The sequence below is a fragment of the Lampetra fluviatilis genome, unplaced genomic scaffold, assembly GCF_964198595.1.
Source record: "Lampetra fluviatilis unplaced genomic scaffold, kcLamFluv1.1 SCAFFOLD_1269, whole genome shotgun sequence".
Taxonomy (NCBI): Eukaryota; Metazoa; Chordata; class Hyperoartia; order Petromyzontiformes; family Petromyzontidae; genus Lampetra; species Lampetra fluviatilis.
In genome coordinates, this window is record NW_027621416.1 from 3,584 (window position 1) to 22,884 (window position 19,301).

The following is a 19,301-nucleotide window of genomic DNA, read 5'->3' on the forward strand; positions in this document are numbered from 1 at the left end:
GCCAACACGGGGTGATGTTGTGCCAACACGAGGTGGGGCATGGCGGGGAGAGGGTGTGCAGGAAGACGAAGGTAGTGGAGGGAGGAATAGGGGAGCCTGGGGACGAGTCACATTTGGACGCCTGATCGCTTGCTCACCGCTGTGGGCGCTGCGACCCCTGCCTGCTGGCTGGTACTGCACTGCCCTCTGCTGCCATCTGCTGCCCACGAGGCAACCCTCCACGCGGTGGTGGCACACCCAAGTTCAAGTTCAATTATTAGGTACTAAGCTGTTACTACCCGGCTTCGCCCGGGACTTGGATTCACCACGCCCGGCCGCCTTTGTCTCCCCAGTAGGCGATGTTCACACACCACAACAGTTACTCGTTTGAGGCTGAGTCGACCTAGGGGAGGCCCAGGACCGGCTAAAATAATCGTCACCGGTAGTGAGCGGGAATCGAACTCGCGCTAACCACTAAACTACAATGCATTACGCTTCCACATGCGCGGGTCACGTGACAGATTATTATCATATTTTGGTACTGGCAAAGGAGGTCCCATAATTGTTTTTATTTTATCAGGTAAGTGACCGGATGAGCCATACAACTGCATTTTCAGAAGCGATCTGGCCACAAATGATAGATGAACGAAGTGGCTTATCACGTGGAAATGTATAGCAGCCAAATATTCTAAAACGCATGTTTATTATACACTTGGATGGGGGGTGGAACGGAGGATCCGGAGAAAAGTCCACGTGACCACGGGGAGAGAGACACGCAAACTCCAAATATACAGCGGGCGTCAGGGTCGAGATCGAACACGCGACCTCCTGCACACCTGGCGAGGTAGTTAACATCTCCCTACCGTGGCACCCAAGCAAAACCCTTCTTCAATTACCCCCTCCTCCCCCGCTATGGTCAAAGCTATAAATTGTGGGGCACCCCCCTTGACAACCACGATGACATTCGTTTTCAACAACACAGTAAAATACGAAGAATAACAACAACCAAACACTTATTCAAAACACGGTTTGAATTTATTTCGAGTGAAAATGCGTCAATTCCACGCTCCACGTTAGATTCTAATTACATTCGAGCGGTAACGTAACATTGCAAAGAGGTAACCACCACTGCGGATCTGTTAGTGGCTGCACCGCCAAATAGTTCGAGACCGCGCGCGTAACGACGATGTCGATCAGTGCAAGAGGCTGCAACCGTGCTAAGAGACAAATCTCAATAATCACAAGGAAAAAAAATTAACCCGTAAAAACAAAGTTTTTCACTCTAAATCCTTTATATGCGTGGCGGCTAGAGTCCTCTCGTCCTCTGGCTTGAGATGGCTGCCACCTATGGGTCAGATGATTGCATTGCACCATTAAGCAATTGGTAATTAAATATAATATTTTTGTCCTAAAAAGTGTCAAATTTTTGAAAAAAATTTCACGAACATTAATTGTCACGCGCAGCGAGTCTGTGTGCAAAATGTCAGCTCGATTGGATCACGGGAAGTGGGTTAAAAAACGACCGAAAGATTTGCACGGTCGTAAGCAAGCAAGTGAACTTAATATAAAGGATTTAAAAAGATGGTTATCTATCGGTTTAACTCATGCTAACCCCCTGCTCAACCGCCCACGACGCCACACGGCCTGCCGCATGACCCCCCCCCCCCACTAGTCCCCTATATAAACACGTGTCTCTAAATAGCTATCTTCATATTCTTAGGTTTTTTTCGGTAAAGTCACGTAGGTAAAAACATTAAAAAGTAAAATAAAATAAAAATCACGACGTTTCTCTCTTCATACGCTACAGTAATTTTGCTGGAGCGGTTACACCTGATGACGGATGCTTGTGTTGCTTCCGAAACGTCGTGATTTCATTTAGTTGTATTCTTGGTTCTTTCGGTAAAGTCACGTAGAAGGGAAATAATAAAATAATATAAAAATTAAACAACATTTTTTTTATTGTTTACGTGACTTTACCGTAGAAGGGAAATAATAAAATAATATAAATATAAAACAATATATGTTTAATTGTTAATAAAATAATATAAATATAAAACTATATATTTTTATTGTTTACTATTTATATTATTTTATTATTTCCCTTCTACGTGACTTTACCGAAAGAACCAAGAATATAATTTAGTTATTTCATTTTTATTTTCACCTACGTGACTTTATCGAAAAAACAAAGAGTACAAATCACATTATTGGGGGGGCCCCCACCTGACTCGATTGTTACACTGCACAGCCCCCTTCGCCGCCCCCCCCCTCGCTGATAACGCACTCAACTACGCGGCTGCGTCACGGACCATGGGGCTCGGCTTCGTGACGCCGCAGGGCGTCGCCCGTCGTCGTGGAGCGGCACGTGCTGCACCTGGACACGGCCGACGACGACGACGCCGCCGTCCCCCAGCGTCGCATCGCGGGGAACGGCTTCCTGCACGCCTCGCACTGCCGGGCGAAGGGGAGGAGAGGTTTACCACCTTGTGGCCTAGGGCAAGTGCTGTGAGCGAACATCGCCTAGGGCAAGTGCTGTGTGAACATCGCCTAGGGCAGGTGCTGTGTGCGAACATTGCCTAGGGCAGGTGCTGTGAGCGAACACCGCCTAGGGCAAGTGCTGTGTGTGAACATCGCCTAGGGCAGGTGCTGTGTGTGAACATTGCCTAGGGCAGGTGCTGTGAGCGAACACCGCCTAGGGCAAGTGCTGTGTGTGAACATCGCCTAGGGCAAGTGCTGTGAGCGAACACCGCCTAGGGCAAGTGTTGTGTGTGAACATCGCCTAGGGCAGGTGCTGTGTGTGAACATCGCCTAGGGCAGGTGCTGTGTGTGAACATCGCCTAGGGCAGGTGCTGTGTGTGAACATCGCCTAGGGCAAGTGCTGTGTGTGAACATCGCCTAGGGCAAGTGCTGTGTGTGAACATCGCCTAGGGCAAGTGCTGTGTGTGAACATCGCCTAGGGCAAGTGCTGTGTGTGAACATCGCCTAGGGCAAGTGCTGTGTGTGAACATCGCCTAGGGCAGGTGCTGTGTGTGAACATCGCCTAGGGCAGGTGCTGTGTGTGAACATCGCCTAGGGCAGGTGCTGTGTGTGAACATCGCCTAGGGCAGGTGCTGTGTGTGAACATCGCCTAGGGCAAGTGCTGTGTGTGAACATCGCCTAGGGCAAGTGCTGTGTGTGAACATCGCCTAGGGCAAGTGCTGTGTGTGAACACCGCCTAGGGCAGGTGCTGTGTGTGAACACCGCCTAGGGCAAGTGCTGTGTGTGAACATCGCCTAGGGCAGGTGCTGTGTGTGAACATCGCCTAGGGCAGGTGCTGTGTGTGAACATCGCCTAGGGCAGGTGCTGTGTGTGAACACCGCCTAGGGCAAGTGCTGTGTGTGAACATCGCCTAGGGCAAGTGCTGTGTGTGAACACCGCCTAGGGCAAGTGCTGTGTGTGAACATCGCCTAGGGCAAGTGCTGTGTGTGAACACCGCCTAGGGCAAGTGCTGTGTGTGAACACCGCCTAGGGCAAGTGCTGTGTGTGAACACCGCCTAGGGCAAGTGCTGTGTGTGAACATCGCCTAGGGCAAGTGCTGTGTGTGAACACCGCCTAGGGCAAGTGCTGTGTGTGAACACCGCCTAGGGCAAGTGCTGTGTGTGAACACCGCCTAGGGCAGGTGCTGTGTGTGAACATCGCCTAGGGCAGGTCTGTGTGTGAACATCGCCTAGGTAGGGCAAGTGCTGTGAGCGAACACCGCCTAGGGCAGGTGCTGTGTGTGAACATCGCCTAGGGCAGGTGCTGTGTGTGAACATCGCCTAGGGCAGGTGCTGTGTGTGAACATCGCCTAGGGCAGGTGCTGTGTGTGAACACCGCCTAGGGCAAGTGCTGTGTGTGAACATCGCCTAGGTAGGGCAAGTGCTGTGAGCGAACACCGCCTAGGGCAGGTGCTGTGTGTGAACATCGCCTAGGGCAGGTCTGTGTGTGAACATCGCCTAGGGCAGGTGCTGTGTGTGAACATCGCCTAGGGCAAGTGCTGTGTGTGAACATCGCCTAGGGCAGGTGCTGTGTGTGAACATCGCCTAGGGCAGGTGCTGTGAGCGAACATCACTTATGGAGGATACATAGACAGAGATCACCCGTCTAGCCTTCAACAGACTGGTGGGGCAAGTGCTGTTAGCGAACACAGCCTCGGGCAAGTGCTGTATGCGAACAATGTCTATGAAGGAGACAAAGATCACCCATGTAGCCTACAACAGACTGTTAGGGCAAGTGCTGTTAGCGAACAACGCCTATATTAAGGCACGGTACAGCACACGAGGGGGTGGAGTTGGGGGTGGTGTTACCAGTACCATCCCCAGCCGCCTTTGTATTCCCGATGCTGATATTTACCACACACCGCGCCAGGAACTCATCTCTAGGCTGAGTCGACCTACGTGGGGAGATCCACCAGACCCCGAATTGCCATAGGAGCCGGATCCATTCCGAGGGTCGGTGGGCCGTTGTGTGTGTGGGGGGAAATTGCAAATGTGGCCAGAAATAAAAATAAATAAATAGGGAGTGTGCTTGAACTTTTTTTTTAACACTTACATGGGACTATCGTTTTAAATGGAAAAAGAACGGATGATATAACACTGTTAACATGATAACAAATTTTTATTTAAAGCTTTCGTGACTGCAGGGATTCATATTCTTGGTTCTTTCGGTAAAGTCACGTAGAAGGGAAATAATAAAAATACAAAACAATACAATTCTCACGACGTTTCGACTGCAACACAAGCAATCATCATCAGGTGTGAAATCCACAGCAAGAAAATTTGACCGCCACTTTTTTCAAATTTTCTTGCTGTGGATTTCACACCTGATGATGATTGCTTGTGTTGCAGTCGAAACGTCGTGACAACTGTATTGTTTTATCTTTTTATTATTTTATTATTTCCCTTCTACGTGACTTTACCGAAATAATATGATAACAAATGTAATGTTAATAGCTTCAAAAAGTCAAAGAGTCTCCCACTCGTTGGCCATCGTTGTCAACGCGTGCCTGGAATCGTCTCCAGGTGGTCTCCAGAGCCCGGAGGGTACATTTCTTGTGGTACTGTCGCAAATTCGCACATCTGTTATCATGTTACAGTGTTATTATCCATTATTTTTACATTTAAAACGATAGTCCCATATAAGTGTCAACATTTTACAGGTAGGAACAATGTTCCACACTGCCCACCAGGGATTATTTGTCTGTCTGTCTGACTGTCTGTCGTGCATATATATATAATATAAACAGCTCTTTGATTGGTGGAGACCTACTGCCGGGTACGGAGAGGGGAGGGGCCTAAGGAAGGGGGGAGTCAGGAGAGGGGCCTAAGGATATGGAGGGGGTGGTCAGGGGAGGGGCCTAAGGGGGGAGGGGCCAAAGGGAGGGGGGGGGTAAGGGGAGGGGCCTAAGCAAGGAGGAGGGGCCGATAGTTAAGGGGGTTGGCTACCTGGCTGGCTGCCTGGCTCCCTAAAGTCAAGTTATCTTTTATACAGGTAGGAAAAACAGGTTCCACACTGCCCACCAGGGATTATTTGTCTGTCTGTCGTGCACGAATGCACTGTCCAACCAAGTTCCTACCTGCCCACTCCGAAGGAACGTGTTTTAAAGCACCCTGTATTCCTTCAATGTGTGCGCTTCATTGCTTGTTTACGCTCTGACTTGGGTTTAAAGTCCACCATTATAATCGGCAGCCCCAAAGATGCCTCCTTAATAACCACAATTCACATTTAGAATGCGCATTCCATCCGAGGATCGGGCCCCATTTGCCCTTTTTTGGGGCCCAACGAGATCACGCAGCAACTTCCCCCCCCCCTCCTCCTGCTGTGTTTACAAAAAGCCTGGGACCGATTTCCAGTCCCCGGTCCGTCACCGATAGCCGCCACCGCCGCCCAGCCAGCCAATGAGCACCATCGTTGAGTGTAACAATGCGCGGTCAAGTAACACGACTCACCTGCAAGACCCTTGACTCGTTCTCGCTCTCGCGTCCCATCACGGCTGGGATGCGGTCCATGTTTTCAATGTTCCACAGTCTCATCGTGCGGTCCTGTGGAACACGAGCGACGCGCGTAAGTGCAAACCTCCCAGCCTCGCGTCATTCCGCTGCTGGGCGATCACACCCAAGACCGCGCGGGCCGATGAGGTTTTGGAGTGCATAGGATTTGTGGAGAGGTCCCTCCTGTTTCGCTCCTTGATAGATGTGATGACATCACTTGGGAGCCCTTCTTGCTTGAGCAAAGTGTCGCCTGATGAAGCTGCTTGTACTTACTGTCGAAACGTCGTACTCGGATTGTAAATGCTGTGGCTTTGCTCTCCAACACACCGGCGTTGCTGTACTAGTAACGAATTGGCCACGTTCTGTTTACGTGACAAACCTTTTCTAAATGGCTGTGTCGGGTGGTGGCGGGTTTCACGACACACTGAAATATTTACGCAATCTAATCCCAAAAAACTGTATTATGGAAGATATCGGCCGCGCAAGCCACCGTGTTAAACACACAGGGTTTAATAAAAACTAAGCAGTTGCACTTGACGTGCCCGCGCTGAATTTATTTATCGATGATTTAGCTTCTTAAACAAATCTGGCCACGTGTCGCACCCCCAGAAAGGGCATCTCGCACCCCCCAGGAACTGCGTGCACCCCCCAGGTTAAGAAGAATCACTGGTGGAGAGAGACAGCACTTGTCAACATTTTACTGGTAGGAACCAACTGGTTCCACCAGCCCACAGTAGATTATTGTGTCCGTCCGTCCGTCGTGCATCCAAAAATGGGAGGGGTGGGGCTGGGTAGAGAGGGGAGGGTGCGGAGGGGCTGGGTGGGGAGGGTGGGGAGGGGCTGGGTGGGGAGGGTGGAGCTGGGTGGGGAGGAGCTGGTCACCCCGTGGTGCCCTTATAAAACTCAACGTTTAACCTACTCACGCCGGCTTGTGCCCGCCCTCACAGTCGGGCATATTTGCGGAATACACCACGCCGCCGTTGACCCTGGCCATTGACCGAGCAACCCAACGTTCCTACCAGCTCCCTCCGCAGGAATGTGTTGGATAACATTGATCGTGAAAGCCTCCGACGAGTTTAAAAACCGGGGGGGGGGGGGGGGCGAGAACGGGGGGTGTTCACAGATCGAGCAACTGAGCAAAGCGCGTCCGCTCGCTGACCTTCGAGGCCGTTAAAACCCAGCGCTTGTCCGCGCTCACGTCCACGTCCATCACCCAGTCCGTGTGACCCTTGCAAGCAGCACAAAGAACGATGGCGTTTGCTTGGGGCCTGCGGATGATTCCTTCCAACGGGTGACGATTTCGCAATTTTAGGTTTCAACCCGTTTCTGGCCATGATAAAACCAGTTGTGTTAAGATGTTAAAACACCAAGCAGAAACCTCTTGGCAAGGAATCATGTCTGCATTAAACACGTAAGACTTTGTGGTGAACATGCAAAGAAAACACATGCTCTGGTGGTATATGATGATGCATTGTCTTTGAAACTGATTGGTCCACACCAGTTGTAATTACTGGTGAAACGTCGTCATTCAGATTGTAAATGTTGTGGCTTTGCTCTCCAACACACCGGTGTTGCTGTACTAGTGACGAATTGGCCACGTTCTGTTTACGTGTCAAACTTACTAATTGGTTGTGTCGGGTGGTGGCGGGTTTAACTGACACGTTAATATATTCTTGGTCCTTTCGGTAAAGTCACGTAGAAGGGAAACAATAAAATAATTTAAAAATATATGACTTTACCGAAAGAACCAAGAATATTCATCCCTGCAGTCACGAAAGCTTTATATCTAAATTTGACACGTTAATATATTTACGCGATCTAACTATAAAAAAAACTGTATTATGGATGATATTGGTCGTTCTAGTTTGAAGGCGTCTGTGATGATGTTGGTTCTAAATGTGGGAGGGGAAAAACGGGAGGACCCGGAGAAAAATCCACGCGGCCACGGAGAAAGATAGAGACACGCAGACTCCAAACATACAGCAGGCGTCAGGGTCGGGATCGAACCCACGACTTCCTGTATACGAGGAGAGGCAAATAATATATCCTAGCCACCGTGATGACGATGATGATGATGATGAGAGTGAGAGAGAGAGAGACACGCAAACTCCAAACGTACAGCAGGCGACAGGGTCGGGATCGAACCCACGACCTCCTGTATACGTGGAGAGGCAGATAACATCTCCTAGCCACCGTGACGTCGATCATGAGAGAGAGACACGCAAACTCCAAACATACAGCAGGCGTCAGGGTCGGGATCGAACCCACGACCTCCTGCACACCAGGCGAGGCAGTCAACATCTCCTAGCCACCGCGGCGTTCGAGAGGAAGCCCGGCTCATCGATCAAAGTGCTACTATGTGACGATCGATCTACTGCTGGATGGCCAGGTAGGTTCTACATAAAAGCGTGTTAAAACATTTTTTTTTAATACTATATTCTATCATAAAAAATTAAAAATAAAATTTTTAAACATTATTTTTTTACATGTTATGTTTCGGCTTGGGTCTAATTGTCCACGGTCAACTGACGTTGGCTGTAATTTGCCCACGGTGCCTTACGTTAGGGCAAGCTTCGGGGCCACTTCCTGGAGTCGTGGAGTTCTTCCATTACAACATTCATGCTTACGATGTGACGATCGATTTACTGCTGGATGGCTGCTATGAATCTCTACGCGATGTGCTACTTCGTGTGTGCCAGGTAGGTTCTGCATAAAAGCGTGTTTATAAAAAAAATGTAAATATATATTTTATTTTTTTACCTTCAGCACGGCGCCCCTGCTGCCCGTAGCGGCGTCCCACACGACGGCGCGTCGGTCAAGACCCCCAGACACGAGCAGGGAGGCTTCCAAAAGGATATGATCGCGCACAAGATGAACACATTGACGACGACTAACAGCATCATGGGAGCTCCCTTGCCAGTATCGAAATGTAACAATAGGTTTTATACCTTCTTGGTTCTTTCGGTAAAGTCACGTAGAAGGGAAGTAATGAAATAATAAAAATAAAACATAATAAAATAATATAATAATATTATACAATAATATTATATTTTATTACTTCCCTTCTACGTGACTTTACCGAAAGAACCAATAAGATGAATCCCTGCAGTCACGAAAGCTTTAAATCGAGGTTTTATACCTTTTCCAGCAATAAAAACCAGTTGTGTTAAGATGTTTAAACCACCAAACTGAAACCTTTTGCAAGGAATCATGTACCGCATTAACCACAGATACTTGTGTGAACATGCAAACTAAAAAAACACATGCTCTGACAGTATATGATGATGCGTTGTCTTTGAAACTGATTGGTCCACACCAGAGACAGCTTTCTTTAGAGCCTCGTCTCACGCAGCGTTAGACCCGGAGGACAACACCAGAAGGCGAACAGCACAAGGACAATGCCACTGTCAGGGCATTGAGAGCTCGGGGTGAGCAGCTACATCATGGGACCTCCTTTGCCAGTATCGAAATATAACAATAGGTTTCATCCCCTTTCTGACAATAAAAACCAGTTGTGTTAAGATGTTAAAACACCAAACTGAAACCTTTTGCAAGGAACATCAACATCATCATCATCAGCGTCGTCTCTTTGCCAAAGCCCGCAAACACTCACCCACACACTCGGCTACCATTCTCAAGCCAGGAGACGTGCAGTCACGAAAGCTTCAAATCAAGATTGAATCAGATGTGTTGGCAACGATCACGCCAACCGACTGCACGTGCCACGTCTGCCTAAGGGGCGCTGACTTGGTGTGTGGTAGGTGGAGGGTGACGGATGGTATCCTTGCAGAGTGGGTGTGTAGGTGAGGGAAGATTTTCTGTTTGCACAGAGTCACTTTAAGATGCTTTCTTGTTCATGTTTTTGTTTTTTTGTTTGTTGCGGTTGCACCCGATTCAAGAGCCGAATGGCTCACAGGGCTATACCTAATAAATGAAAGTTGAAATGTTATCTCAACATAATTTACATAATTCTAGATTTGAAGCTTTCGTGGCTGCAAGGATTCATACTCTTTGGTTCTTTCGGTAAAGTCACGTAGGTACAAAATTAAATAAATCACACGACGTTTCGGGCGCAACACAAGCGTCCTTCATCAGGTGGGAAAGCTGGCAAAGCTGCGTGACTTTACCGAAAGAACCAAAGAGTACGGATTCCTGCAGTCACGAAAGCTTCAATTTCAAGTTCGGTTCCAGTTCGTACCGTGCGGCATCAAACGGCGGCGCAGTTATGAAGTTTTTTTTTTACCATCGGACGAGAAGGCGCAGGAGCTGACGGAGCCGCCGTGACCCCCACGCAATTCTAGAGGTCCGTCCTCACGGAAGGCTCCGGTCCGCACGTCCCAGAGGCGGAGAGTACGGTCCCACGACGCCGTGGCAACGAGGCGCCCGCCGGCGCTGAAGCGGCAGTCGGAGAGCACGTTCGCGTGCGACCTGTGGCGAGCGCTCGTTATCAGAGGCGTAGCCTTTGGGGGGGGGGGGGGGGCAGGGGGGTACATATGTCCCCGGGCGCCAAGGTAAAGGGGCGCCAAAATGAGGCTTACAACGTCACATTATAACTTATTGCGGCGGGCGCGGCAGCCTGAAACTACTGCACAAATCTACACCTCAACCTAAAAGTTTATATATCCCGCCACACACAGCCTGCATGTCATGTAATTACATTTTGGTATGTGATTAAACGGGGGGGGGGGGGGGGCGCCAATTTTATAGTTCGTCCCCGGGCGCAAAATATCTTAGCTACGCCACTGCTCGTTATAACGCGTTTTGGTGTTTTCGACCAGGCGACGTGACGGTAATCCGATGCGCTAACGCACGCCGCACGGCGAGATGGCGGGACAAATCAGCGCGCTGCGTCACTGCGGCTCAAGAAAGTTGTTCGTCGACCGCTCAGACACCGCGAGTTCCGCGATAGAACGGGGGTCCGCGTTCCGCGTTAGAACGGTGCGTGTTCCGCGTTGTGTGAAAGGTGTTCCCGAATGGAAGAACCGCGTTTTAGCGAAAACGCGCTCGCGTGTGAGCGCGCATCAAGCGAGGACTTGCCGCTCTTTGTTTAATGAGGTTTAATTTTTTTTGTTTTTACTTGTAACTACGCCATGGTCGTGTTTTTGTTGACGCGGCCAGAGCGGGAGCGCGTTCGCTGCAGGGGGTTCGTGGTTCTAATCCGGAAGGCCGCCCTGATTAATACTGTGGTGGGTGTTGCCCGTAATATAATTTATTGATCGCCCTTCGCTTTGCGAACGATAGCGCCCATACCACGTGCACTCAATAATTATCAGCATCATTGTCGTCGCTAGTGATAGTATTACACCACGTACCCAGCCACGCTGACCGTAGCCACGCGTGTCGCAAGGTCCCACACCTTGAAGCTTCGGTCGTACGACGAGGTCACGACTCGCTGAGCACCGCAATCAAACCTGCATCCCGTGAGCGCTCCCTCGTGGTGATCTGTGGACAACGCAAGATGCACAATCACCTCGCCACGTGAAGTGCTCAAGCGAGGCAGGGTGGTGGTGTGCAGTGGTTGACACTCGCGCCTTGCGGCAGCAAGGAGCCGGGTTCGATTCCCGACACGGGCCCCTTTCTGCGCGTGGAGTTTGTACGTTCCGCATGGCTCACGGAAGAAAAAAAACACATTCCTGCGGGGAGAGCTGGTAGGAACGTTGGGTTGCTCGGTCAATGGCCAGGGTCAACGGCGGCGTGGTGTATTCCGCAAATATGCCCGACTGTGAGGGCGGGCACAAGCCGGCGTGAGTAGGTTTAACGTTGAGTTTTATAAGGGCACCACGGGATGACCAGCCCCTCCCCACCCAGCCCCACCCCTCCCACCCCCCACCCAGCCCCACCCAGCCCCTGCCTCCACACCCAGCCCCTCCCCACCCAGCCCCTCCCTCCCCACCCAGCCCCTCCCTGCACGACGGACGGACACAATAATCCGCTGTGGGCTGGTGTAACCAGGAGGTCCCTACCAGTAAAACATTCAATGTAACCGGAATTGGTCAAACAACATCCGAATGCTGAAAAGTTACCCCGCAAACCGCTCGATTGGGATGTCGCGCACAGCGGCAACTCCGATTAGCGCGGTTGGCTACGTACGCTGTGCCAAAAAGTTCAACATACATGTGAGTTGCTGTTGCCTGCTGTTTTTAAACATCCGTTAACATACAACGTACGTACAGCAGCAGCAACAACACTGCCCCCCCCCCCGTCCTCACTGCGTAAACTCTTTAACGAGTCTTGAGACTCGGTGAGGCTGTCCCGGGGCGAACGAGCGTCACGATCAGGGCTGTCGGTAAACCCAAAACAACAAGAAGAGGCATTTGTTTCCTTCTAATTCGGTACAACAACAACTAAAACCCTAAATTTCGATTTAAAGCTTTCGTGACTGCAGGGATTCATCTTCTTGGTTCTTTCGGTAAAGTCACGTAGAAGGGTAATAAAAAAAATTATAAAACATAATAAAAAACAATTCTCACGACGTTTCGGCCACAACTCAAGCAGCCGTCCTCAGGTAAAGAACAGGTCTGTCGGAAAGACAGCGTCTGAATGAGCACGCTGCCAAGCATGGTAGTGCTCATTCAGACGCTGTATTTCCGACAGACCTGTTCTTCACCTGAGGACGGCTGCTTGCGTTGTGGCCGAAACGTCGTGAGAATTGTATTTTATTATGTTTTATGGTTATTATTTTATTATTTCCCTTCTACGTGACTTTACCGAAAGAACCAAGAAGAACTAAAACCCTCTCAATATTTCACAAAGCCGCAATGCCTGCGAATAACTCTCGCCAAGCCATCCCTTCAAGAGTCGCACGCAATTCCGGAGCCGCAGTTTCCCCCCCCCCCCGCCCTCCCCCCACCCTGGTCACGGATAATAATAATAATAATTCGTCGTCGTAGTCGCAGTGGAAATAACCACCGCACCGTTGCGCTGCACCACGAGCGAGCAGCTGTCCACGTCCCACAGGCGGAGTGAACGGTCCACTGCGGTGGCCGTGGCCAGCAGGCGTCCGTCACCAGACGCGTCGCAGCACGTCAGCGGCCACGCGTGAGTCTCGCACATCTGCAGAGGTTCAAAGTTCAAATGTCAAGTTGGTTTTGTTTAATCAGCTGAGAAATCAAGGGACCAGGAGACCAGGATAGAGTCTCATTTGCAAGAATATCCTGGGACATGAGTCTGGCAATATGGGGCGATGATTCCTGCTGTGTGTGTATAATCCCTTTCGGGTAACTTTGAGAAAGCAGTCTCCAATAAATTAATAATAATAATTAGACAGTCCTTTGTCAATCCTTCACTGCTGTGTGAAGGGCTACCCGAACCGTGTTGGTCATGGGAGTTGTTTGACCACGTGTGCATTCTCACTTGGGATCGTGGACTTCACAAACTGCTTCTGGGCCATCACGGAGTTGACCGCAAGTGGAGTTAACGTGAATCATTGTACACGCAGACACTCAACGATAAACACTCACCAGCAGCTTCCCCGTTTCCAAATCCCAGAGTTTCATGGCCTTATCCCATGACACTGTCAAAAGCCTGCCGAGAAAAGACAAACCAACCGGTGGCCTGGAGGTCACTCCAAGAGTATGGTGTGAAAGAAGTTCAACATTAAACTAAATTTTTTTTTTATTCTACCAGGTAAGGCCCACTGAGCTGTGATAGCTCTTTTTCAGAAGCGACTTGGCCACAAATTATAGCCCAACGAAGTGGCTTACCATGTGGAAATTTTTGGCAGCCAAATTAACTTAAAGCACGTTTCTAAATGGAGAGGGAAAAACCGGAGGACCCGGGAAAAAATCCACGTAATCGCGGGTAGAACACGAAAACTTCAAATACACAGCAGATGTCAGTGTTGGGATCGAATCTACGATCTCCTGTATACCAGGCGAGATAGTTAATATCTCACAACCGTGGCGCCCTTTGTATGTAGTGCACATATAACGTAATAATCATTGTCAGTATTGATATATGTGAAGTATTGGAAATGACGGCAGGAAACTCCTTGACGGGTAACACACTTTTTATTAAATCTTGACTTGTCACGATACAACGTGTGGTCTCTATTCTTCTGACTACTTGTCACGATACAACGATACAACGTGTGACCTCTATTCCTCTGACTGCACACTTCACTTAGCTCGTGTAGACTCTATGCCTCTGGCTACACACGCATCACTCGTCTCGTGTAGACCCTATGCCTCTGGCTACACACACATCACTCGTCTCGTGTAGACCCTATGCCTCTGGCTACACACGCATCACTCGTCTCGTGTAGACCCTATGCCTCTGGCTACACACACATCACTCGTCTCGTGTAGACCCTATGCCTCTGGCTACACACGCATCACTCGTCTCGTGTAGACCCTATGCCTCTGGCTACACACGCATCACTCGTCTCGTGTAGACCCTATGCCTCTGGCTACACACGCATCACTCGTCTCGTGTAGACCCTATGCCTCTGGCTACACACGCATCACTCGTCTCGTGTAGACCCTATGCCTCTGGCTACACACGCTGCATGCTCACACTGCATGCTCACCCTACACTCCGCCTCTGGGTTACACAGAGTCCCGGTCCCTACAGGACAGCGGGACTGGGTACCACAGGGCCCTATCTCTTCCTCTCCGTCTTCAGTCTTCGCTGGTTACACTCTCCCCGTGCGCCTGTGTGCATCACCTTATATAGTCCCTGCTCACGGGAGACGGAGCGGATGCGGACCTCGACGTGAGCATCGCTCCTTAGTTAACCAATCACGACGCGCTATTTCTACGATCCGTTTTCCCCCAGCGCGTGTTTCCACTACCCAACCAATCACGCCGCGCTGCCACCCGATCACTCCCTCTCTAGCGCGTCACCGGCACACAGCCAATCAGCACCACATAACCCACGACCCCGCGCTGACCCCTGATCCTTCACCGTCAGCGCGCGTCACCACACACACAGCCAATCACTACGCGCTGGCACCCGATCCCTACCCCAGCGCGTATCACCACTACATATGCACCCATAGGGCCAGGAACGACTGTCTGCCACTGTCCTGCTGTCTATCAGTGTCCACGAAGCCATGGTCTCCTGCAGCCGCTGACTCCACGCTTCGCGTAGGACAATTACCTGCCCCTCGTAGAGTTGACAGAGCACTCGGTAATGTTATCCTGGTGGGCGTCATCAAAGCTCTTGAGGATTCTCCCAGTCTCAGTGTCCTGCAGCAAGGAGATTATCATGAAGCCAGAAATTAATTTCCACAGTACAGTACCCCCCACCACCCCCCACCCTCGCCACTGCCGTGTGAGTCCTGAGGGTTATTTGACCATACTTCACCAGGCTAGTCAGCGAGGATTCGTGAAGACGCAAAGACACAGAGCATAGACCTTGCATCATAGTCTGGATCACTCTTGCAAGTGAGACGTATCCTGAGCCTGTACGTACGTCTGTTGAACTTCTTTCGCACCGTACGCAGGCAACCGTGCTAATAGAAGGTGCGGCGGAAGGACAAAACTAAACACAACAACAAGCAGCAAAGAGTAACAAGCAGTTCTAAAGAAATGGGTAGTCAAATCGAACCTGGTGAAACAAATGAACTCAACAATCTACAACAGCGGTGGCCAATACACCAAGCACTGTGATGATCCATTCTGGTCGACGTCATCGGACACCGCCGTCCACCATAAGTCCACGTGACCAACATTTAGCGACATAGGGGGAGAGGGGGCGAGCTTGGATTGTGCGCCGCTCAAGGTTCGGAACGTCCGCTCACCCAGATCTTCGCCGTGTGATCTTCCGAGCAGGTGACTGCGCGCGTGTCCCCGAAACCGAAGTGGCAGCAGTTGATGCATCCGGCATGACCCCGCAGGACCTTGAATGGCAGCTGTCCACGGGAGAGAACACGCCCGACAGGTCCGAGTTCAATTTCGATTTAAAGCTTTCGTGACTGCAGGGAATCATCTTCTTGGTTCTTTCGGTAAAGTCACGTAGAATGGAAATAATAAAGAGTCAGACTCTGTCTTCTCGACAGACCTGTTCGTCACCTGAGGACGGCTGCTTGCGTTGTGGCCGAAACGTCGTGAGAATAATTGTATTGTTTCATTTTTATTATTTTATTATTTCCATTTTACGTGACTTTACCGAAAGAACCAAGAAGAAGGTCCGAGTTCTTTAACCTTGACGTGCCTCGCGGCCGTTTGGGCGAAACGTCGTCGAGAGCCGATGTGGAAATCCAGCCATGGAACATGTCCTCGGCCACCGGTGCGGAGGAGCATGAGGAGGGGGGTTTCGTCGATCAGAAATCGATCGGTACGTGGGTCACGTATTACTAATGTCTGTGTAAGCGTTGCAATCTTGTCGGGCGGTTGGAGGGTTAACGACACGGATTTTGGCATGAAAACCACCGCATGGACTAACCCAACACACACGTGGTTAGTACATCACATGTGCCACACGGTATCCCTTTGCAGTGCTGCTTTTAATGATGAAATTAAACACGCGCGAGTATTTATTTAATTTATCTTTTTGTATTCTTGGTTCTTTCGGTAAAGTCACATAGAAGGGAAATAATAAAATAATAAAATGTATAAACAATAACATTCTCACGAGAAATATTTTTTTCTTGCTGTGGATTTCACACCTGATGACGATTACTTGTGTTGCAGTCGAAACGTCGTAATAATTTTATTGTTTTATATTTTTATTATTTTATTATTTCCCTTCTACGTGACTTCACCGAAGGAACCAAGAATATGAATCCCTGCAGTCACAAACGCTTTAAATCCGATTAGCACGGTTGGCTACGTACGGTGTGCGAAAGAATTTCAACATACACACAATGGCCCTGCATTGATGTCCTCTAAAGAAGGACTGTTGCCCGAAACGTCGTCTATTATATCGTCGTCCCTTACAAGTTTACGACGTCGGTTGAACTCCGCTCTCTGCGCACCAGAGGTCGCAACCGGTTACCCGATACCCGCACCCGGCTACCCGTACCCGGCCGGGTACGGGTACAGGTTTGCGACCCTGGTGCGGCCGGGTACGGGTACGGGTAGACCGTGAGTCACTGGTGAGTAACTGTTTGTCACTCATTTCCCAACGTCTTGTCTCTTCTCACAATTCAAGTTCCTAGAATCAACCCACCCGCGCCTGCAACATGGCTTCATCCCAGAGGTCGCAATCAGGTACCCGATACCCGTACCCTACCCGTAGCCGGCCGGGTACGGGTAGGGTACGGCCGGGTACGGGTACCCGTTTGCGACCCTGGTGCGGCCGAGTACGGGTAAGGAATCAAAACCCGTTTGCGACCTCTGCTGTGCACCCGATCGGTACCTTGGACAGCGGCTCGTGCTCCCATTGGCCCGTGCGGACACGCGCAAGCTCCGCCCCCGCCGAGGTCACAGCCAATGACATCACCGCTTCGCTGTGGGTCCACCCCCCCCTGCTCGGTCTCGCCCCGCCTCTCCAAGATGCCCCGCCCCCCTCCACACCAGCTAGCCCCGCCTCTCTTCTCCTCTTCGGATGTTGATGGCTTTGGGAATAGAATTGAATATAAATTGTTCTTCCTTGGCTCGGCTAATTAAACCACCCAGATGTGGACGGATTTCCGCTAAGTGAGAAGATTAGCTCAAGTGGTTATTGTCTCGATGCTACCAGTGACAACCACAACATCCGCACACACGCACGCGTGTTTGTGCATGCAATGTTGTTTAGTTGTCGCTACGGTGACGAGGGCGGTAGGAATCGATGCCACGCCGAATGCGTTCTGCGATTCCGTATGGGCTTTGTTTCCGCTCGGAGAGTTGATTCCGTTTCTAAGATAAACTACACGTATTTATATTATTGGTTCTTTCGGTAAAGTCACGTAGAAGGGAAACAATAAAATAATAAAAATACAAAACAACTTCTTGGTTCTTTCGGTAAAGTCACGTAGAAGGGAAATAATAAAATAATACAAATAAAACATAATAAAATAATTCTCACGACGTTTCGGCCACAACGCAAGCAGCCGTCCGTCCTCAGGCGAAGAACATGTCTGTCGGGATGACAGCGTCTGAAAACAATACAATTATCACGAGGTTTCGACTGCAACACAAGCAATCGTCATCAGGTGTGAAAAACAGCAAGAAAAATCGAATTATTCACACACTCATCCACCCACCCACTCACCCACCCACCCACCCTCACACTCATGAATTCACTCCACGATGTATTGGCGTTATCGTCTCCATAGCGCAGGGCGATCATCGCTAAGGAAGGTGTTATACTGAGGGGTATAGTGTTACTCACTCACTCATCCACTCACTCACTTAGGGGCCGTCCATAAATGACGTCACGCGATTTTGGGCGATTTTTGAACGACACCCCCCCCCCCCCCATCGTCACACGGCGTCACAAAAGTCAGACCCCCCCTCCAATGTGACGTCACAAAGCTCTGCCCCCCCCCCCCCAAAGAAAATAAAACATGCTTCAAATCGCTTTAAACTATTGTCATTGTAGTGCCTATTTAATGTGGCGCTGCACTGATGTTGGAGGAGAAAACATTTATTACAAAGTCTATTTAATTAAGTAGAACGTGTTGTCTATATATTTTTATGATAGAATATAGTATTGTCATCAGTATGCCATAAGTATCCGAAGTTTGCAGTCGATACCACATTGGGAAGTGGGTTAAAATTGAGTTACAAGATTTGAGGATACGACAACAACGACAAGAACAGACAGAGTGAGTTAAATAAAAGCGCGTAATAAAATGGGACCCTTTTGCCAGTATCATAGTATAACACATTCCTGCGGAGGGAGCTGGTAGGAACGTTGGGTTGCTCGGTCAATGGCCAGGGTCAACGGCGGCGTGGTGTATTCCGCAAATATGGCCGACTGTGAGGGCGGGCACAAGCTGGCGTGAGTAGGTTAAACGTTGAGTTTTATAAGGGCACCACGGGGTGACCAGCCCCTCCCTACCCTCTCCTCCCCACCCAGCCCCTCCCCTCCCCACCCAGCCCCTCACTCCCCACCCAGCCCCTCCCCTCCCCACCCAGCCCCTCCCCTCCCCACCCAGCCCCTCACTCCCCACCCAGCCCCTCCCTGCACGACGGACGGACGGACACAAAATCCCCTGTGGGCTGGTGTAACCAGAAGGTTCCAACCAGGATTAATTATTAGAGCAGGTTTTTCTGAATGTTCACCACAGGTACTGTGTGGTTAATGCAGTACTTGATTCTTTGCAAAAGGTTTCTATTTGGTGTTTGAGTATCTTAAAAACAGTTTTTATTGCCAAGCAGGGTTAAACATTTATAGATCATCGGATTTGGCATAAAAAATATAGATTTCGATTCTGGATCGAAC

General features: G+C 50.0%; 1 protein-coding gene across 2 annotated transcripts; it reads right to left on the reverse strand.

Annotated features, from left to right (window-relative positions):
* Positions 1–2,087: 2,087 nt before the first annotated feature.
* On the reverse strand, positions 2,088–17,370 carry WDR88 (WD repeat domain 88). 2 transcript variants are annotated; one of them, XM_078885520.1, is made up of 11 exons: positions 17,289–17,370; positions 15,730–15,840; positions 15,087–15,175; positions 13,448–13,511; positions 12,902–13,040; positions 11,300–11,429; positions 10,231–10,415; positions 8,748–8,830; positions 7,147–7,215; positions 5,946–6,038; positions 2,088–2,430 (listed from the first exon to the last, which is right to left on the reverse strand). In XM_078885520.1, the coding sequence occupies exons 1-11, from the start codon at positions 17,367–17,369 to the stop codon at positions 2,281–2,283; spliced, it is 1,194 nt and encodes a 397-aa protein (XP_078741646.1). In that variant the 5' UTR covers position 17,370; the 3' UTR covers positions 2,088–2,280. The 2 variants fall into 2 exon arrangements, with proteins under 2 accessions (XP_078741646.1, XP_078741647.1); XM_078885521.1 differs by lacking the exon at positions 7,147–7,215.
* Positions 17,371–19,301: the final 1,931 nt, after the last annotated feature.

Excerpts from the sequence above, each read along its gene's own strand:
- WDR88 (XM_078885520.1), bottom strand. The coding sequence starts at position 17,369 with ATGTCATTGGCTGTGACCTCGGCGGGGGCGGAGCTTGCGCGTGTCCGC. Across the intron at positions 13,512-15,086 it reads GTCAACTCTACGAGGGGCAG|GCTTTTGACAGTGTCATGGG; the intron begins GTAATTGTCCTA and ends TTTTCTCGGCAG. Across the intron at positions 11,430-12,901 it reads GCTCGTGGTGCAGCGCAACG|ATCACCACGAGGGAGCGCTC; the intron begins GTGCGGTGGTTA and ends CGTTGTCCACAG.